Genomic DNA, 22,307 nt, shown 5'->3' with positions numbered 1-22,307 from the left:
CTCAGGCGCTGTACCAGAGCTGGGTGCTGGACTCGTGTAGGAATATTTTGGCTGTTCTGGAGGATTTGCCGTCTCTGCGGCCGCCCATCGATCACCTCTGTGAGCTCCTGCCTCGACTTCAGGCCCGCTACTACTCCATCGCATCCTCCTCCAAGGTTAGAGACTGTGTTTGTTTTCTACAAATGATAATATTTCTCTAGCTCTCTTCAGTGACGATTCCACCATACTAGGGCTGCAGCAAACGATTATTTTGATAATCGACTAATCTGTCGATTATTAGAAACATTAATCGATTAATCAGTAGACTTTGATCCTTCAGCTTTTGCAATTAGTTAAAATATTGAGTTATACATATTCTAACAAATAAATACAAATAATAATCACTTCAACTTTTGAAAATCTATTATGTATTTGCAATTAATATATGCACATAAATATATTTGGCACACAAAATAGATGACAGACAGAGAAACGCTCTCGTTTAATTAGCTATATTCTAACTGAAGCGACACTGTCTCTGGTTTTTCATGTTTAATGCTGTAAAGCTGCTTGTTTTAAGGCTATCTATTGCATAAAGTACTATATTAATAAATGTGACGTGAATGGACTGAAGTACCGAACTGCAGAGCTCCTGCAAACACCCACTTCACTGTAATCAGATGCTTTCTTAACTGCTGCTTTTTCACCGCTGTCACCTTTTGTTGTTTATTTTGTTATTGCAAGGACAGCGTGCAGAATATATTTACATATTCATCCAAATATGTAATGATGTGTACGGTTCGGCTGCGTTTGGTCTGAAGTGCTGTGTCTTCTCTTAAATTACATCCAGGAGGGCTGAATTACAGTCTTGCTCTACAGGTCACACTGCTCAAACTGCATTATTGCAGGCTCTTACATTAGATCATATGACTACTCGACAACTAAACTATTTTATTGTCAACGTTGTCGATAATGTTGACTAATCATTTCAGCCCTACACCGTACAGAGAGTGCAAATAACTTCTGCTAGACGTCCCGTCTCTCTTTTCTTTTTTTTTTAAATGAAACAAAAAGTTGAAATTACTTTTCTGCACAGATGAATCTGTTGTGTATTGAAGTGTTTTCTGCCTGTGACAGGTTCATCCTAACAGCATCCACATCTGTGCTGTAGTGGTGGAGTACGAGACCAAGACGGGCCGGGTCAACAAAGGAGTCGCCACTAACTGGCTGAAGAACAAGATGCCAACCGACAACGGACACAAGGCCACGGTGCCCATGTACATCCGCAAGTCTCAGTTCCGCCTGCCCTTCAAGTCCTCAAACCCGGTGATCATGATCGGCCCGGGCACTGGCATCGCCCCCTTCATGGGCTTCATTCAGGAGCGCGGCTGGCTCAAAGAGCAAGGTAGGAAAACGCTGCTAAGTGCTTCCTCGGGTTCAACATTTGTGAGTATTTCTTCAGTATCACAGTCAGAGGAGGCAAAAGGAGGCTGAGCCATCTCCTAAATGTATTCAAAATAAACTGAACGTGCTTTGAACTTTTGTTCTGATCCTTTTACTCCCTATGTGCTCAAATCAGGTGCATATAATATAAAGCATATAATTGATATTTTTCTCTCATACACTGTACTGTATATTTTAGATTAATTTGAAAGGTACGATTATACATTTTATAATGATAGCCTAATATAAGAAAAACATTCTGTGGATTACTGAAGACAGGTAAACAGTCAGCTGTAAAACAATATCAAAGACACTTATTGCATGAAACAGGACAAGTATAATAGAACAAATATACAAATTAAATAAAGAGTTCTTCAGGCAGGTTTGTCTGCAGAAATGTAAATACTCAGGCATTTTGCCACAACTTTGGTGTATTTGACTGTTAAAGGAATAGTTCACCCAAAAATGAAAATTTCCTGAATATGTCCTCACCCTCAGGCCTTCGGAGTTTGTTTCTTCATCAGGTTTGTAGAAATGTGTCTCTGCATCAGTGTCTCAGCAATGGATGCTCTGCAGTGAATGGGTGCCGTCAGACACTGATGAAAACATCACAATAATCCACACCACTCCAGTCCATCAGTTAACATCTGGAGAAGACAAAAAATGAAACTAATCCAGCATTAAGATGTTTTTAACTGAAATATGAGTCCATAATAACGCTTCCTCCAGTGAAAAAAGTGTTCTGGTCTGAATCAGGAGAGAAATCTGCACAGATCAAGCAGCATTTACAAGCCTAAACAGCTCTAAACAAATATGTGGCTGGATTTTGATGAGAGAGACAACAGCAGATGGGCTTTTTCACTGGAGGAAGCGTCATTATGGACTCTGAATATTTTAGCAGTTTGGATTCTCCTTCTGACGGCACTACATTTGATCAAACTCATCTACATCTTGTATGGCCTGAGAGTGAATAAAATATTTTGACTAATTTTCATTTATCTGCAATATGAACTACAGCTCCGTGTATTAAATGCAGCTCCATTTGAAAACAGGTGATGGAGATTTAGCGCTAATCAAGGAACCGCTTTACTGCCGAGATGCACATGCATATCTAATACCCTAATACCATGTTTACCTATGTATCTCCCACCCTATTCCACTCAAACATAACCAGTCATTGCCAGAGGTAACCGTTCAGTTCAGCTTTCACTATCACTCCAATGTTTCAGCAAGCCCACTGTCATGCCATTAATATCCCGATTTCCCATTTGTAGGCAAGGATGTTGGAGAGACAGTGCTGTACTATGGCTGCCGCTACAAGAACGAGGACTTCCTGTACCGAGAGGAACTGGAGGAGTTTGAGAAGACTGGCGTTCTCACAGCACTCAATGTAGCTTTCTCCAGAGACCAGGCAGAGAAGGTAGCGCACATGCTAGGCTACATCTCTATGGCCCATACTCACAACATCCTCCTGAAATACCTTTGATAATAGTATTTCTGATTAAGAGCATGAAGGTATTCAGCATGCCCTCTCTGTAGCATCTAACAGGACTATTTAATCCACAGGTCTGGAACAAGAAAACTGTGTCGATCCATCAACATCCTTAAATGAGCTGTTTTATCAACTGTGTTTAAACTAAGGCTGTCAAGCGATTACAATTTTTAATCTGATTAATTAAATGACGTGCTGATTAATCAAACTAATTGCACATTAATCGCACATTAATTTGGGCTGATAAATTACCCCCAAAATGATCATTTAAAGTCATTGTTGTGTTAAATGAGAAAAGCATTGAATAGCTAAAGCAAAAAAGTAGCTTTAGAAAGAAATATTTTTATTCAACATAGAATTAATTCTACACACACTGTTAAGGCTACAGGCTATAACTAAAGCATCTGAAATGGTATTTGTGTATAGCCTGTTCAAAGGTGCCCTGAATGCATTTACACTACAATTAGAAATGCATAAACAATGCTATGAAATTAGTGTTTTAAATGGGCAGTAATGGGTTAAAAATTAATATTAAAATTATTTTTTAAATGAAATATATATAGATATGAAACTAAAACCAGCAGTAGGTGGCAACAAGTGTCTTAATGAGTGAGTCATTGAATTATTCATTCAACTGATTCGTTCAAACGGCTGATTTATTCAGAAACAAATCAACTCTCTGTATGAATGAATCATTGACTCACTTGATTCTTTTAATGCATTCATTCAGTAATAAAACAGCACCGTGCAGACGCATAATAGTTTTGCTGTGACTTTTGACCGGTGTGTGAAATTGAGCAAAAACAGACAATATTGACAATTTTGTTTAAATGTGTTCATATTGATAAAATCAATATGACATTTGCATTCACGCAGATAAAACAGTGCTGGTGTGATACTGCTAAACTATATCATATAATTATAAGAGGGTCATCTTTTGGCTCCATGTCTTCAATTTTAGGGCATGTAACTGCATTGTTACAGGCTTCATCACGCAGTCAGTCAGTCCTCAGTGTAGGATGATGTACAGGTCTGCTGCATTAAATGTATTACTTTAACAAATGTGACCCTGAACCACAAAACCAGTCATAAGGGTCAATTTTTTGAAATTGAGATTTATGCATCATCTGAAAGCTGAATAAATAAGCCTTCCATTGATTGTTAGGATCAGACAATATTTGTCTGAGATACAACTATTTGAAAATCTGGAATCTGAGGGTGCAAAAAAGTCTAAATATTGAGAAAATCTCCTTTAAAATTGTTCAAATAAAGTCCTTAGTAATGCATATTACTAATCAAAAATTAAGTTTTGATATGTTTACAGTAGGAAATTTCTTCATGGAACATGATCTTTACTTAATATCCTAATGATTTTTGGCATAAAAGAAAATTGTATGAACCATAAAATGTATTTTTGGCTATTGCTACGATATACCCCAGCGACTTAAGACTGGTTTTGTGCTCCAGGGTCACAAATGACTTTTTCCATAATTAATCGCGCACATCAAATCAGCAGCCCTACTTTAAACACGACCTATTCTCCTCGTTACTGACTTGATGTGTACGTCCTCCAGGTGTATGTGCAGCATCTGCTGAAGAAGAACAAGGAGGCCGTCTGGAGGCTGGTTCACACAGACAACGCTCACATCTACATCTGCGGGTGCGTAAACATCACATCAAAACATCACAGAGACAGAGCGTCTCTTTAACCGTTCTCACACTACCTGTCATTCTCCTCCGCAGAGACGCGCGTAACATGGCTCGCGACGTCCAGAACGCCTTCTACGAGATCGCCGAGGAGCTGGGAGGAATGAGCCGCACTCAAGCGGTGGATTACATCAAGAAACTCATGACTAAAGGACGCTACTCGCAGGACGTCTGGAGCTAAACCAGCTCGCCTCCTTCCCCTTCTGTACATTCCTGATGTGTGCTTCTATAGGATGAGTCTGTCATCCTTCAGAGAGAAAACACTGACACACACGACCTCATTCGCTAGAGAGAGAAATCCTGTGTAGAATCATGATCTTAACCTACTAATCCAATACATATGCATGAAGCTTTATAATCAGAAATGGGGTAATTTTTAGCATCCACCAAACACGGTGTGTGCAGAGCTGTAGCGGTACTTTGTCAGCACGAGGAGACTTAAACTCACTGTTATTGTTATGAACTGGATGAAAGTGGTTTTAAACATGCAAACGATTCCTGGAGGAGTATGATGAGGGATCGACTGGTATCTGAGTGTTTTGCTCACTTCTCAGTCTTCAGCTTTTCAGTTTAGTTCTCTGAAGTAAAAGCATCTGAATGTCTACATTTTTCTTGTCACACTTTTTTAGTATTATTATTATGACTGAATATGAATGTAAGCTCATTTCAGATTTCATTATTCTGTAAGTGCCCAGTAAAGTTCATTTCTCATATTCTGTGGTAACAGATGTGTGATGTTGAGACGCAGACAAGGGAACAGATGCTGGTCTGGAAGCTCTAGTGCCTTACTTACGGTCTCGTTTGCATTAGCGGAGGACCAGCGCTGCTGCTGCTGCTGCTGCTGCTGAGAAGAGTTCACTATTTGGGAAGAGAATAGAAATCTATATAGCAGTAATTTTTTTTTCTTTTTTACAAAATCATAGTTTCATATGCACTTGTTGTTTCCAATACATACAGCTATTTAGGCATATTTGTAATGATTAAATATAAATTTAACATCACCCTTGTCTTTAGCCTGTTTTTGTTCACCTTTGCCCGTCTGACGCTACATCTAAGGATGGTTTGGTCATCTTCTACGGAAGCAGTGAAACGTTTCAACATGTTTTTATTCATCACTATTTTCTGCCTTTAGAACAATATTATAAATCATCAACAATAACACAAACATACACAAAAAGTTCAATTTAATGACTTTTATAATGCGATTTCCAAAGTGGTCTCCTTTTGCCTAGATTAGTTTTGACTAGCAGGTGCTATGTTTCAGTTGCTTTCTGTAATGCAAGACAAAAGAAATGCTTGAAGGCATTGAGTAATGTTTTGTTTTGAATCTGATACAGTAAGCGTTGGGAGACCACAGATGCTTGTCATTCACTGTATGAAAGCCAGTCAATATCAACAGTATTTTTCCTTAGCTTATATTTACTGTGCAACACGCATTTCACAGACTTGAACAATTTGAGATGTAAAGTCAGAATTGAAAGATATAAAATATGGAATTGTGAGATATAAACAAAATATAAGATACAAAGTTGCAATTACCCTTTTGTTTAAAAAAACTTAGAATTCTGAGTTTATATCACAATTCTATTCTTTCTAGCAATTATTTATTTTGTCTTAAAACTGAGAAAGTTGCAGTTAGCCCGTACCCGTCTTATTCTCATATTCTGTGGCAGACACGGCTTCCATAGAAACTGAAGTCCTGGCTCGGACTGTACTTTAATATATATATTTAAATGGAATATGATTTGATTACTCTTTGTTCAGTTGCCTTCAGAGACTATGTTGAAGGACTGTCCTCTAATACTGACCCAGGGTGGGACAGAGCAGTTTTACATTGCTAAGCCAAGCCCAAAGGCCCTTTCTGCTGAAATAGCACAAGCACACTGCTGTTTTATATATTACACATATATATGGAGAATAACAGACAGTAAGGAGACACACGATGAATCAAAGCTCTGAATGTATAAGCTGCATACAGTGTTGTAAAATAAATTTAATTTACTTTTTTTCCCTTTTGTTCTAAGTAGGGTATTATTAGTTTATTATAATGTATTTATGTGTTATGTAAATATGATAGAGTAATAACATTATATTACTCTATCATGAAAATACTTTTTATTACCCCCCCATGCAAGCCCTATATTTGGAGTGTTTTTTTGTTTTTATGAAATGTTAAATGAATTGTTTATATTTGCTATTATTAATATGAAAACTAAAGAAAGCGGGCACCATCGTATCGTGACGTCACAAAGCCGTGGAGATCACGTGACAGAAAAGGCGCTAAGTTGATACCACTTTCCAAGAGACAGGGGTCTCTATCCAAATACATTTTGACTAAATATATCTATTTTACGTTATGTTTTTCATTCGCTCTGTTATCGGTTCGACATAAATTATGCTTTATAAACGTCGCTGCTGTATTTAATTTGTTACATGTGCCAAATGAACGAATGAAGCCACACGTTCCCGCTAAGTAGACGGTACCGTCCGGTCTCGGGTCAAAGTTCATAAGAAGCCTGCAGTGCGTGTTTCACTCCTGCCGGGTTTTTAATTTCTTTATTTTGGAATAACGTTAGGTGGTCTTTCGTTTTAACTCCTTCAGAAGGATGGCCTCAGGTAAAGATATATACTATATCGTAGTCCATAACGCAGTAATCGCTCTTTATTTGTTCGCTGTTCAGTTTTGAGAGACATAAAAGAAGAGAAGCGCAGCGCGGCTAGCATTAGCGGCTAACCTGACGACGCGTGTTTGATCACGTTTACATATAAAACTTCACTAACGATAGAAAAACAATACAAGGCTCTATAATTATTTTCAACCTATGTTTAGTTGTACAAAACGAGCTCGGTGTATGTGTGAGTGTACCGGGGAGGAGCGTTTAGCCGCGAGCTCAGGGGATAACTTAGCTGTATGATTGTTAGCTTAGCATATTTACTGATGGCCACAAACACGCTTATACAAGTCTCGCGGGTCATTCATTTGATTAAACTTTATTGCAGTGCTGTTTACACTTAATCTATTCTGCCTGATGGTTTATTTCTGTTCGCAGATTCAGGCTACGGTCAGCCTGGCGCTCAACAAAGGTAAGCGACGGATTATCGGCGTTATCATTATCTAAGTTACATAATGAATAATTGTAAGATGTGCATTATTGGATAAATATCCGGGCACAGGAATGTGGCGGCAGTGCAGTGTCACAATTTTAGTTGTTTTGAAATATTAGCTCATTAGTTTGTTTCAGGATGTGTCATTTTCCCCCCTTTTTGAATCTGCAGCTACGGATCTTATGGTGGATCCCAGGCCTATCCAGGCGGACAGGTAACTTTCCATTTTCATATGGTTTGGTAGTGTACATTTAAATGCATGTAAATATTTTCAATGCACTATATTGCCAAAAGTATTGGCACCCCCTTCTAATGAACATGTTTGACTACTTTAGTAATTTCTATGAGTACAAATATTAATGTTAAAGCATATAATGATATTCTAGGGAATTGTGTGCTTCTAATTTTATAGCAACAGTTTGGACAGAACCCTTTTCTATTCTAACATGACAGTGTCTCTGTGTATAAGACACGGTTCAGAAAGACATGATTGAGTCAGTGAACTTGACTGGTCTGCAGAACTCCTCTGGTGTGACTTTATATGCAGACCTTGAGCCAAAAACTCATCACCAAACACCAATGACTTGTATAAGGGTACTGTCATTTTAGACACGTCCAAGACTGTTGCAACAGAGATGGAAATACAGTTTTTAAATACATGAATTGTTTCCATCTTTGTTGCCACAGTTTTGTTTGTGCCTTTTTCTGATCTAAAGAAGCGGGTGTCCCAACACTTTTGTCCTTATAGTGTCTAAACAAGTCATTGGTGTTTAGTGATGAGTTTTTGGCTCAAGGTCTGCATTTAAAGTCAGCTGGGATCAGGACTTGTCTTTCTGCAGACCAGTCAAGTTCTTCCACACTGACTCAATCAATCATGTCTTTCTGAACCGTGTCTTATACACAGAGACACTGTCATGTTAGAATAGAAAAGGGTTCTGTCCAAACTGTTGCTATAAAATTAGAAGCACACAATTCCCTAGAATATCATTATATGCTTTAACACTAGTAATTTCTAAGAGTACAAATCTTAAAGTAGTCCAACATGTTCATTAGAAGGGGGTGACCCAATACTTTTGGCAATATAGTGTATATACTGTATGAGTGTATTTATATATAGATAATAAATATACACAGTACACATACATTGAGTGTAAACACACTTTTATTTTGGATGCAATTAATAATTTGAAAGCACTACTATATAGTGATGGGGCTTAATGCTTTTGTCTTTCCAGCCGGCATATGGTCAAGGTAACGGGAGCGGCTCTTTCAGTGGACAGAGTTACGGTGGTTATGGACAGTCTGGTGGTATGGGGTTTATATGTACGATTTAATGTTTGTTAATGATGGATGGTGTGTAATTGACATTTTCCTGAAGGAGAGAGCTTAGGCCAGTCATCTCAGGGTTACTCCTCTGCTGGTGCTTATGGTCAGCAGCAGCCGCCTGCCTATGACAGCTACGGACAGCAGGGATCCGAATCCTCGTCCAGGTGAGAGATCTGACTTCTGTCGCAGCCTCATCTTGTCTCTCTCATTATTGATGATAAGTGACAGAGTGGGATCTATATGCGATGAATACTTCATGAAATTACTCCTGATGTTGAAAAAAAGTAATTTCTATCAATTCTCTAACCGATGGGACCAGATTTTTTATACTCACTGTAGAAGAGGTCATTCCAGGATGGCACGTTTTTTTTTTTTTTTTTTTTTATACCAGGTAAACACTAAAGTGCAATGTGAAATTCTCCTGATTGGCCACGTTCCTGCAGAGTTTTGCTCCAACCCTATATGTGATAGAGACAGCTGTATTTCATAAGTAATATGTAGGTGGGGTCGTCCATTGCATAGTGTGGGGCCCTGAAGTGGAAATTTGGCTGCTGTCTACAGGACCAGCATATTTAAACGGTCAACAAGGATCATGATGCACCAGAAAATCTGTTGTTACCCACCCATTATTGTTAAACCTTCACCTTTATTGTCTCACTGCAGTTATGGTGATAAGTCGTATGGACAGCAGCGATCTTATGCACCGCAGTCAGGAGGAGGTGATGCCCAGTCCAGTGGCTCATATGGGGGGTCTCAAGGTGGATATGCACGACGTGATGGTAAGTTTGTGATTATTTGCTTCATATCTTGCGTAGACTTAGATTCGGATATTTTTAATTTTTTTTTAATTATCTGATTTTGTGGGACGTGTCATACCCCTGGTTTCACAGACAAAGGCTTTGTCCAAATACCCACACTTGCGGTCTTTGCACTTGACCACTTGAGTACTTAAATTACGTATTTCCTGTATTTGGCCCAAGTGTTCAAGTGAGGATGAAGACCACAAGTGTGTTGAACTTTTCTCATTATAAAAGAACTTCATTAACTTTTTGTTTAATTCTAACATAAGTTTAACTAACAAATTGAAAACAGTTTTTCTCTGCACAGGAGAGACCTGGTATCGTTTCAAAACAAAGGGAGATATATCAGTATCAGCCAAAATGAATTGGAAAAATATCCTCATTTCTGCAAAAGTCCAATATCGTGTGTCTCTGTACTGTTGTTTTTTTCTCAGGGTGCACACTAGTAGTAAGGCCCGTTTATAAAAGATACTTGTGTCCTAATTGATCTATGGCCTAATCTTGGCTTAACCTAAGTCCTGTCTGTGAAACCAGGCTTTAACGTTTGGCAGCAAATCCAAAACCGGGTCTCTTGCCCTCTCCTCAGGTGATAGCCAGAGGTTTGGTGATGACGCTGGCTCGGACCGGTCGGAGGGTTACAGGGGAAGAGGTCGTGGGGGCTTTGATCGTGGCGGTTATGACCGCGGAGGCTATGACAGAGGTGGCCGTGGCGGCCCACCCTCCGGTATGGGGTAAGTCTGCTCACCCCAGAAGGTATCACCGCACAGTTAAAAATCAGCACTGCACATAGGCCTGAGAACTTTTTTTATTTTTATTTTTTTGGTGTGGATAACCCAAATATTTTTCTAGTATCACAAGAGGAGATTTGTCTACTTTTATTATCTGAAGTGGTTGTCTTTATGGACCCACCATCTGTTTGTTTCTATGAAGTGACACTCCATCCAGTGGAATGTTATTAACTTTATTGTAGTTAGTTGTATGATGCTTATAAATGGGTTTTAGGCTACAGCAGTAAGGTTATTCTCCATCTGTAGTCCATATTTGTATGCATTAAAATGCATCACATTCTCACACAGGATTTTATAGCAAAAAGATTTGCATAATTATCACATCTATGAATATTTTCCCATAAGGTTTCATTTGCTCTAGAATCAGTAAGAACTTAAGTTTCGTTCAGACTGTCAGCCCAAATCCGATTTTGTGCATATCCGGCTGGAATCGGGTTTGAATAACTGACTGTCCACACAGCGTATCGCAACTGTTCATATCTGATTTGTGTCCATAAGCGCTCTTTCGTTTTTACTGAATGTGCATTGGTTTCTATGGTAATGCCATTGCGTTATGCCTTCGCTAAAAACAACAGTAACAGCAATACAGATGTTGTCTTACTGTCGCGGTTGCGCTCTAGTATTATATTTCGTCTTGTGAGGCAGCAGCAGAAACGCAGGAAGCTTAGATGAGGCTTTATTCCTCGCTGCAGACCCCTGCTACTTTTTTCCTATTTTTTTTTTTGGGTCTCCACTACATTCAGAACACAAAGAGGTGCGTATACTAGCAGTATATTTTTATTCCGCTTGACTTGCACTTCGCAACGACACAAGCTTGTTTCTGCAGAGATGTTCAGCATGTTTTCTGCAAAAACGTCTGACGTATTTACATTTTGCATGTCTTGAGAATGTGAAAAAGCTACGCTAAATCCAATCTGACGGTCCAGACTAAATCGGATTTCCAGAAATGCGCTTTGAATAGGATTCCAAACCACATACGAATGTAGCTCAGATTTCATGTACTTCGTTGCTGTTCAGACTATTTAAATATGATCAGATTTCAATCGGATGTGGGCTGACAGTCTGAACTAGGCTTTAAAGTCTGACTTAGGTCAGTTTAAACATGAGAATTGATCAGAAGCCTGGATAATTATGGTGAAATCTTGACCTTGTGTAGGAGAGCACCAAGTAATGCATTTTGTCCAATTTTTTTTTTTATGCATTTCTCAGGTTTCCTTTTGAACTAAATTCAAATTCTGAAGAAAAGTCAAAACAATCTTGAAGTTTCCACTGAAGCCTTTTAATGCCGATTTGGAACCCGGTTGAAATCCAGTTTTTAGTGCTCATTTCTTCTGGTCTCCATCAGTTTTCCCTCCTTCCCTTTGGGAGAGTGTTCACATTGGAAAGTTCAGCTGCAAGGAACAGTTCTCAGTCACTCCACTTGAATCGGTGTCTGTACAGTGTTGTTTCTTTGTGTTAACTGGTCTACATTTTATACTACAGGTATCAAAGTGAATGAAATTAAAGTTGGACCTCAGCCATTGGAGCTCATAAGCACTCATAATGGAAGGAAAATGTGTGCTCGTCTACACGAGTGCCACAACAGTTAGACGCTCAAATCTAGAGTAAACTTAAGAACTCAAGAGGGAGCAGGGAGGTTGTCCTCCGTGCTCTGCTCTGGTTTTAGTTGCATCAAATCTTGACGTTCAACCAAAAAAACAATTCTAATTGGGAAAGAGGCTTGCTGCCTTTGGTTTCAATTTGCAATGTTTCATGTATATTTGGCCCGTCATCTTTAACCCATCTGTCAAAGGGAGCCGTTTCCTCGGTAGTAAACCATGAAAGGAATACTGATAAAGAGGGAGCCTTGCGCTCCCAGGTTTCAACAATGGAAAGCCATCATATCTTCAATTTTTCCTCTGCAGTGGTGGTGACCGTGGTGGCTACAAAAATTACGGTGGTAAGTGATGAGCATCTGTCTCAGTGGGGGAAAGGAGATTAAAAAAATAAATAAAAAATAGAGAATTTGCTGGCAAATGAGCTCTTGAGCCACCATTTTATGTCAACCCAAAGGAACATCACCTTATTGTCTGTTATTGCTGTCCTCTCTGGTAATGCTCTTGTGGCCTAAAGTCTAACAACTACCCAATTTTACTCTATAAAATGGTCTTCTTGCATGAGGAAATTGAATTAAATGCCAGTCTTCTGGATGCCAACTGAGCACATGGTGAAGAAGAGACATGATTTAGATGAATACTTCTGTTTTAATTTTGCTAGTCTCACAGAAAGTTTCTTCTGGTGTGCAAAGGTGTTGGAAATGGTGCAGCAGTTTTGGACACACTGGTGCATAGAGTAAACTGTCACATGTAAAGGTCTAATCTGCATAGCAAAGCAGTTTGGTTTTATTAATTGTTCATAGACTATAGTGAAATAAACGTTCATGACTTCATGGTATTTCCCGAGTTCTCAAAGTTGTGTTCCTTTCGTTTCTTGTTATTCAGGATCCAGAGACTACGGTCAAAAGGATGATGGAGGTGAGTGCAGAAAATTTAAAAGTGAGAACATTGTAGAGAGAAAGCAGTGATTTCATTTGAATTGGCATGAATATTGTGGGCCCTACAAAATCACGGTTTTTCCCTCTTTATTTTTTCAGTTTTTCTGGATTCCCCTTATTTGGGTTTTAATATTTCTGAATTTATTTTATGGTTAAGTGAAACTTTAGTAATTGTCTGATTAATTAAAATCACGAAACTCATAAAGTTAAACAAGTTTTTATTAAATGTTTATCAAATTACTTTAAGGGCCTTTTGAAATGTTTAGTTTTTTTTTCCCTAAAATTTATTTTATACGTAATATTCCTGCATTCAATCTGAATAGTTAAATTTTGAAAAATGAAAGAGATTTATTGATTTAATTTTAAATAGGGCTGGGGTAATTCTGTTTATATTTTTCTGGTAATGAAATGAAGGCAAAACTATTTATTTTAGTCCATCTATAAATGTTGTATCATTACGTTAAGGCATACATTCTGCTGTACAACAGTAATTGTCACAATTTCTTCAACTCAAACCAAACCTTTGTTTTGACTGGCTGCCTTAAAGAGTTTTGTGTATTTTTGGTTGGCATGGTGTGTAAATATTGTCTCGACTCCAATATGTGACCCTGGAGCACAAAACCAGTCTGAAGTCGCTGAGATGCATTTGTAGCAATAGCCAGAAATCATGTTTTTTATGCCGAAAGTCATTAGGATATTAAGTAAAGTTTGTTCCATGAAGGTATTTTGTGTAAACTTTTACAGTAAATATCAAACCGTCATTTGATTAGTAATATGCGTTGCTATGAACTTTATTTGAACAACTTTAAAGGTGATTTTCTCAGTATTTTATTTTTTTGCACCCTCAGATTCCAGTTGTATCTCGGCCAAATATTGTCCTATCATAACAAACCATACATCAATGGAAAGCTTATTTATTCAGCTTTCAGATGATGTATTCAGTTTCTCACAACATTTAGATTTAAGACTGTTTTTTGTGGTCCAGGCTCACATGTTTCTGTTCCCAATTACAGATGGCGATCAGGATAACTCGGACAATAACACCATCTTTGTCCAAGGTCTCAATGAAGACATCACCCCTGAGGAAGTGGGTGACTACTTCAAACAAATTGGAATCATTAAGGCAAGTTAAGTCACCTGACAGTCATGAGCTTCACAGACCTGAAGAATCCTGATTTACAGCAGATCTGCTCTGACAGGTCAATAAGAAGACCGGCAAACCTATGATCAACCTGTACACTGACAAAGCCACCGGACGCCTGAAGGGTGAAGCCACCGTGTCGTTTGATGATCCTCCCTCAGCCAAAGCTGCCATTGCTTGGTTTGATGGTAAGAGAATCAGCTTTGCTGTCTCTTTGACTTCAATAGCATTGTAAGAAATGGGGCTGATTTTGGGTCTGCTTTGTTCTGCTGGAATACAGGAAAAGAGTTCAGTGGAAAACCCATCAAGGTGTCGTTTGCTACCAGAAGAGCTGAATTCACCCAGAGAGGAGGAGCAGCAGCGGCAGGAGGAGGAGGTGGTGGACGAGGACGCGGTGGTATGATTTGTAAATCTGACTCTACTGATTGGTCTTATACAAGCAGAGTAGTTTTGCAAGCCATATTTCTGCTGGTTTGTGCATTTGCTCAGGTTTTCGAGGCAGAGGTGGCTTTGGTGGAGGTCCCTCGTTTGATGTCAAGGGTGGAGACTGGCCTTGTCCCAACAGGTTTGGTGCATGTAGTTATTAGTGTATGTTTTTTGAGAGCATACACTACACTGCCGTCCCATTATTTTTATTGCCAAACCATCTCTTGCAGCTCTTGTGGCAACATGAACTTTGCTAGAAGATACGAATGCAACCGGTGTGGAACGGCAAAGCCAGAAGGCGATAGCTTTGGAGATGGTAAGTACATGATGCTTGTACATGAGCTGAAACAATTGTCCAATAGAGGGAGCAATTTAAGGAAGCTTGTTTCCATGGATAAAACCTTTTTATTATATCTTTCTCTCTCTCTCAATTTTCTCGCAATTCTGTGGAGAAAAAAACAATTGTAGCAAGAAACTTTTTTTTTTTTTTTTTTTTTTTTTTTTTTTTTAATACAGCGGTCGAATAGGGCGTCTATGTCTATGGGAACAACATCCTTTTCTCGTGGCCACGATTATAATGTGGTCAGAAGTTAGTTAATTTATTTCTGCTGTAACAATGATCGAAATGACAGAATCTATACTTTTCCTGTCAGATTTTCATTCTAAAGAAAGCAATCTTGAGCATACTGTATTGTCATCTGGGTAAATTTCACTGCATGATTCAGTTTATTAAAATCCTTTTTTTTTTTTCTTCAAGTCAGCATGTTTACAAATGTTATATTGATTTTTATACAGCTGTTCAATAAACAAGTTAATATAAGGAGACTTAGGTTTTAGACACCATATTTCCTGCTTTTGCTCAATTTCTCCATCAAAAATCATTCCTGCCACAGCACAGTTTTACGTCTCTTGAGTAACATGAGTGTTTATTAACCGTGTTGCTGCCACCTACTGCCGGTTTTAATTTCACTTTTTAAAGTGTTTTTTTAAATGGTTTCAAAAATCAGTTTTCAATGTTTTGTTTAAAATATCAAAACATTATTTATGCGTTTGTAACTGCAGGTTAAAGTGTCCCATGTCCTCCGAGCTGCATTAAACCGTGTGTAAATGCTACTTCAGATGCTGCATCTGTGTTTCCTCTGCATTGCAAAGATCCGGTTGATATGGTAACAGCCCAGATGCAAGAATTTGACTCAAAATATGATGTGCACTTTTAGAAAAAATGGCTTGAAGGTAAAAAATACCCATAAAATTTGTTGGAAAAGATTAATTTCTATCACTGCCGTAAACTGACCACAGAATATGAAGAATATCAAAAAAATCAGGAGTCAGCTGTCTACGGCAGTCCTTAAGATACCAGCACAATAACACACTCGGCAAATATTGTCTAATTATCGGTCTCGATAAAATCCCAGAAAATACTTTTTTTTTTTTTTTTTTTTTTTTGTCAATATCGCAAACCCCTAATTTATTGATAATTGTTTAAATTAATACTTTTGACATCCATTTTCTTAAACGGTTTAATCATTCTTAAAGGCTGAAATGTAAAGTTTATCACTTTTATAATTTAGTTTTTCTGAAGTTGTATCTGAACTGCAAATTATGCTTTTTAGTTATTTTAGTCTAATATGGTACTATAGACATCGCCCTACCCCGCTCATATGGTATTTTATTTGTGCAGGTCTTAAAGGTTTAAGAAGTCTTACATTTGAGCTTAAAAATCCTGCAGAAACCCTGTTTCTATCTTGCAATTATTATTTCAATTAACTTTTCAACGTTTATTTTAAGGCAATATTGCCTTTTTCCCCTCAGAAGAGTCAGAATCCACAGCGTCTCAAATCCTTTAATTGTTCTGATCTGTGGTGGAAACGAGCTTCCCTAGCAGTTTGCCCTGCTCTGCCGCAGTATCTTGTGAGTGCTGTTTCATGTCGAGCACACTTTAACTGCTGTGATTTCCACCTGACTGCTGTAGATCGTGGCAGTCGAGGCGGGTATGGAGGAGACCGCGGGGACCGCGGCGGCTTCAGAGGCAGCAGAGGAGGCTTCCGGGGTGGAGACCGTGGAGGATACAAAATGGGCGGAAGGTATTGCAACCCCTCAGCTCTGCAGTCAATCATTATAATCAAGCTTTTTTTGACGTTGAGTAATGCTCCTCTCCATTGCATCCTAAAGGGGAGACCACAGAGAGGATAGACGAGGCCGGCCTTACTGAAGCCATTCCAGACCTGTTTATTGTGGGGTGGGGATGAGAGGGTACGGGGAGAGGTTTGTGTCTGCAATCCTTTCTGTTGCATGAGCATATACTGTCTGAAATGAGCAGTTTTTCCCATAAATGTTGAATCTACTGTGAGGGGCTGAGTGAAGGGAACGGAATGAATTTGATCTCTGACGCTTTGTACAGCTTTAGTCCTGGAAGGAAGTGGCAGCACTGGCCACAGATCAGCTTTAAAGGGTCATTTTGCTCTGGGTGAAGGGGGAGGGGCCAGATGTTATTTTTGTTACTTTTAATTTCCTGACTTATTGAATCCGGCATTTAGTGTGTGATAGATGTGTGAAATGCTTATTGTTTTGTAAAAATCAATCAACACAAATAGTTTTACTTGTTTCTTTGTTTTTCTTTTTGCAAAAAATATTAAACACTTTTGATCTTACTTGTTTTTGTCTTATATTCTTCAAAAAGTAAATCATATGCAATAAATGGCAACATTAAGTTGCAAAAAACCTAATGCAAGGTCTTTAAATAACAAATCAGAATTCTTGCATAATGATCTGCAATCATGACAGTATACACTTAATAAAATACTGTGCACATCCGATTTAAAAAAATATAGAAATAAAAACGTAACCCTTATACTAACATAAGAAGGTCCGTTTATAGCACTGACTGATTTTTAAATTGTTTATATTGTCATGTAGATTTATTAAATGTGATGCATTCTTTGAAAAGTATAAAATCTGCTAAACTCTCCCGTCATAATCTGTTCAAGGCGCCCGTAATCCCTGATCTGAATCTGTTTCTCAGGAGCGGTTCATGCTGTGTGTCACACCAAAGACCTCATAAACATCGCAGTCCTGATTCTGGATAAAAAGATGATTCAGATCATTTTTGAATTGAGTCATGTGGGTCTTTGACTTCAAACAAGTTTCATATACTCATGTATGTGTAAGCGGGTCTTTTCAAGGTTTATTTTAAACTAGAGACAAGCTGTTGATTACATTTAAGGTTATTTCCTGGAGCTGAAGCATGTATATTATGCTGAAAACCTTGAGTGGTTGGGTGGCTGGCAGCATTGGTTTTTAGTGTGAATGCTACGAAAAAAACAGCGATTGACTACAAATACATTTGAGAAGATATCGGAGTAATATTTTTACAGACTGCCGAAGGCTACAGAAAAGCAAATGGATCCCTGCAATTCAGAGAAACAAATGGACTCCAGGCAGCAAAACACTGATTTTCAGTTCTTTTGTTAATGTGGTGAAATCATACCCCATATATTGTATTAGTGCGGTCAATCAATAAAAAAAAAAAAAACTAAATCGCACTTTTCTGACATTAATCGTGATTAAGCCCACCTAACATTAAAGTTTTTATATACTTTTATATTGCAATTTCACATTCAATCTTCAAATTAATGTACAAAGACAGTATATTTTTAACATTTGTTTAATGGTGTTTTTTTTGTATGACTGAAGGCCAGTATTGCTGAGAGCAATGCTACTGTCTATAACATTGAACCATTGACTATAGCCGTTCAACATTACCGTATGAGGGAGAGTTATCAGTTTGAACATTTATTAGACTTTAATAAAATAACATCTAATTTAAATGAACTTAATCTTCACATAAACCTATTATAATGTCATATTTACCTGTGCCCTTCAGCAGAAATATACAGAAATTGAAGTTAACAAATTCTAAATTAAATGTAGATGAATCCTTAAAACCATAAAAGTTCTTTTTTCTTTTGTTCTTGAACAGAATCACAGCAGCTGGTTATATTGGCTGCTGTTTCTTTAAGAGCTGCCGCTGCTGAGCATGATCTCACGGATCCTATTCTCTTGTCCTTTTCTGACCCACTTCAAGTCTTAACGTCCCTGCTAATGAGCTGATGAGTTGAATGGAGCGTGTTAGATGAGGGAGACCATGCTGCTCCAGGACAGTTTGGAAAGCATTTCAGAGACATGTTCTTAAAGTAACTCGTATATAGGCCTAACATATTACATGCACGCACCGTTTTAAGGCCGCTTTAGTCACGTTTTTGACTACTTCATGACTAAACTGACCACAACATTGCATGCACGTAGTTTATTTTGTGAATTAATATGAATACAAGGTACAGCGCGTATATTTTCTGCAAAGTTGCGCAGGCGCTGTGATTTAATGCTATTTGAGGAGTTCTGCTGCATTCACGTGCTGTCGGGATTATCGGTGAATACCAGATTCCTGGATGGGTATAAACAGGTCGGAGCCAGCTGGATGGTTGGGACGTGAGGTTTGTTTAATGTCATGTGGGTTGTCGTATCGGTTCAGGCTCCTGCTGGCGGTACGGTAGATGAGTGGAAAAGGGTTGTTTTGTAAAGATCAAGCTGTGAAAAGTGCATTTTCTTGGTGGCTTTTGTACAACGTTTTCTTAGTACCACACACATCTTACAATCTCGTGTCTGACAATATCATCTTTTTTTCTACAAACAACTAATTTGCTCTCCAGGATATGGATAACGAAGACCATAAGCAGGTAATGTAATTGCATGGCATTGTAATTCTTTCTATGAATCCCATATTTTTAATACATTATAAGGGTATTTTAAGGCATTATAATGAATGCATAATGCATTATAAAAAAACCATGTCATCTTATGAATATTCATAAGAACAGTTTTAATGTATTAAAATATTTACTTATTAGTGGTTATAGCTTTTAAGATTATGATGATTTATAACAGTGAACACGTTGCATCCACTTAAGTTACAATGGATTATATTTCTCATAGTTATAATGTATTATAAGTCTCATATCTTGCCACCTTTCTTATGCTACTTTACCTAAAGCCATCAGTGACATCAATGAATATTTTTTTCTCAAAGAGCCATAAGATCAGATCAGATTGCTTTGAACTGTTTTATTTTAATATCGGTTTGATTATTTTGATGATACACTTTAGGCAGCTGTTGTTAAGTAACTGTATGTCAACTAGCAGTCATTGGAGTATAGTAGTATGGCTGCTAAATATATGCTAACACTTTATTTTGATGGTTCCCCAACAGACAAACTGAGTATAAGCAACTTTGCGAGTACGTCAACATTATACCAACCCTAACCTGAGCCTACAAATACTCTGAGTTAATACTCTGGTCAATAGACTAAGGGGACATCAAAATAAAACGTAACCTAACATATAAACATTGCATATTTTTTTTTTTTCAGTTGAAATTATTAATTCTCATCAAAATTAATATTAGCCTCACAGGGAACACTCAAATAACACTCCACACCTGACCACTTACAAGATCTACTGTAGTAAGATACTGTGCAGATCTTAAACATTGTCAAGATATATAGTCCATTATCAATGTAAAAGTTATAAGCACAAATGCGTAAGCATTATAACGTATTATAATTGCTGTTATGATTATTTATAAGACAATATAATAGAAGGTTTTTTATAATGCATTATGCATTCATTATAATGCCTTAAGAATACCCTTATAATGTATTATAAATATGGGCTTCATAGAAAGTGTTACCGTCATTTTTTTTTTTTTTACATTTTGGACTGCACTGATTTATAAAGTAAATGTCTTAAACGTTTGTACCTGTTTTTATACAGTTTATGATAGATACACTGTAAAAAGTGAACAGCTGGATCAACTTTAAAAAAAATACTTCAATTGGTAACACCTAAAAAAATAAAGTCAACATAATTTATTACAGATAATAAAATAAATAAATTAAATAATAAATTAAGTTGAAGAAAAAAAGTTTTTTTTAGATGTTACCAATTGAAGTATTTTTTTTTAAGTTGATCCAGCTGTTCACGGTTTACAGTGTAATTTTCTAAATAATAAGGTACATTTTCAAAAGTATTAGAACACATCTCCTAACCTCCTAATCCACAATGTAATATAATTAAACATGGTTTAAATAACATTTTTGTATTTAATACTAATAATAATCAATAATCAGTTTTGTGTAAATTAATGGTGAATAAACTAGCATTTTGTCTAGTGGTTTTTAAAATGAATACTTCATTTGAAAATAGTAATAAAGTCTAATGTACTTGGTGTCCAGAAATTTTAAGGGATGACATAAGGCCATTTATTTGCATAGCATAGACCTACAGAGCTGAGAAATGATTCTTGAAATGTTTGTACATGTTCAACAAGAGAATAAAGTCATGCATATCTTGGATGGCATGGGGAGAATGTTTTAAATTCAGTTTAACCCTAATGCTCATTGTGCTTCTTGTGTACCCACCAGGTTATGTTGGGAAGGACAAGCGAGGCGAGCTCCGTGGAATTTACTCAGAAGCAATGCATCCTGGATTGTGCAGTGTCCACTGCATGCAAGTCTATTGTGCTGAATACATGATTTGTACATGATTTGAGTCATCAGAAATAAAATCATTTATCCACCCTGAGATTTCAGATTAATACATTGATTTGTGTAACATGTTCTGAAGAACATTAGTCTGTCATTTGCTGTAATTTGATTTAAAAAATATGCAAAATAAATGTGCATTACAGGCAAATTGGAACTACATTTTCTTAACCGTACTCAACATTTTCTTTATGTATCACACCTCCTAAGTGCATAATCATAAATCATTCGTGATCCAGCTTCATCTACAGAAGAACTGAGTATAAGGTTTTTTTTTATGAATCTTTGTAAATCGCCTTTCCTAATAATGTGCTAGTTAGCCAGTTTCGAGGCTAAAGTACTGCTGGTCACTCCACGGAAGAGAGGGGCGGGGTCAGCAGAGCTCATTAGCATTTAAAGCAACGGACTAAAAAACGGCTTGATGAAAACAGCTGATTTTGACAGGGTAAAGGTGTTTTTACACTACCATTGAGAAATTTTAACCAAAGTATGTTATAGACTTTTCATTACGACCCTAAAGAATCATAAACTTGTGCAAAATGGACAACCGATGATCCCTTTAACACTGCTCAGTGTTTATCCATATATAATGTTAAAAGTAACACCGAAGCAGTGTTAATGAGGTAATTAAAAGATTCATTAAGTGATCATTGACCATTATTGAAGACACGTGTTAAAAAGCAGAATCATCAAAGACAATCACAATTTTAAAAGTCACTATTATAGTGGTCAGTGTTTACTTGATCGATGAATCCAAGATGGCAGCTCGTTAGTTTGCTAGTGTTAGTATCTATCTATTCATTATGTTGAAGTATTGACACCATAAATGCGGTGTTGAATTTAAAGAATAAAAAAGAAAATCTTTTATTTGAAATGATCCACTTGTCGACGGCATGTTTACTTAGTGAGCTGTGGCCAGTTCATGCTCCACGGGGATTCAGCGTGTTATCCCAGAAAGCAAAATTTGT

At 37.5% G+C, this 22,307-nt stretch overlaps 2 protein-coding genes across 6 annotated transcripts in view; both read left to right on the top strand.

The window, feature by feature from the left end:
- porb (P450 (cytochrome) oxidoreductase b) overlaps positions 1–5,622 on the top strand; it is a 33,181-nt gene extending 27,559 nt beyond the window's left edge. For both annotated transcript variants that reach the window (XM_079387062.1, XM_079387063.1), the window contains exons 12-16: positions 6–155; positions 1,117–1,384; positions 2,697–2,842; positions 4,489–4,574; positions 4,658–5,622. In XM_079387062.1, the coding sequence (XP_079243188.1) occupies positions 6–155; positions 1,117–1,384; positions 2,697–2,842; positions 4,489–4,574; positions 4,658–4,802 (795 nt within the window). In that variant the 3' untranslated portion in view covers positions 4,803–5,622. The remainder of the gene's footprint in view (positions 1–5; positions 156–1,116; positions 1,385–2,696; positions 2,843–4,488; positions 4,575–4,657) is intronic.
- A 1,253-nt stretch (positions 5,623–6,875) lies between these two features.
- taf15 (TAF15 RNA polymerase II, TATA box binding protein (TBP)-associated factor) lies at positions 6,876–17,492 on the top strand. 4 transcript variants are annotated; one of them, XM_079387721.1, is made up of 16 exons: positions 6,878–7,237; positions 7,672–7,705; positions 7,898–7,940; positions 8,962–8,977; positions 9,105–9,216; positions 9,716–9,831; positions 10,439–10,583; positions 12,545–12,579; positions 13,121–13,153; positions 14,187–14,296; positions 14,373–14,502; positions 14,595–14,711; positions 14,804–14,879; positions 14,971–15,056; positions 16,713–16,824; positions 16,913–17,492. In XM_079387721.1, the coding sequence occupies exons 1-16, from the start codon at positions 7,228–7,230 to the stop codon at positions 16,950–16,952; spliced, it is 1,215 nt and encodes a 404-aa protein (XP_079243847.1). In that variant the 5' UTR covers positions 6,878–7,227; the 3' UTR covers positions 16,953–17,492. The 4 variants fall into 4 exon arrangements, with proteins under 4 accessions (XP_079243849.1, XP_079243847.1, XP_079243846.1 ...); XM_079387720.1 differs by having other exon boundaries at positions 6,885–7,237; positions 8,962–9,034; XM_079387723.1 differs by lacking the exon at positions 12,545–12,579 and having other exon boundaries at positions 6,876–7,237; positions 8,962–9,034; positions 16,913–17,390.
- The last annotated feature ends 4,815 nt before the right edge of the window (positions 17,493–22,307 follow it).

Source organism: Barbus barbus (assembly GCF_936440315.1).
Source record: "Barbus barbus genome assembly, chromosome: 31".
Taxonomy (NCBI): Eukaryota; Metazoa; Chordata; class Actinopteri; order Cypriniformes; family Cyprinidae; genus Barbus; species Barbus barbus.
This window is presented reverse-complemented; position numbering and strand designations above follow the sequence as displayed.

Bases quoted from the DNA above. Each gene is read 5' to 3' on its own strand.
- taf15 (XM_079387720.1), top strand. The intron at 9,035-9,104 runs GTATGGGGTTTA...ATTTTCCTGAAG, and splicing joins TGGTTATGGACAGTCTGGTG to GAGAGAGCTTAGGCCAGTCA. The intron at 14,712-14,803 runs GTATGATTTGTA...GCATTTGCTCAG, and splicing joins TGGTGGACGAGGACGCGGTG to GTTTTCGAGGCAGAGGTGGC.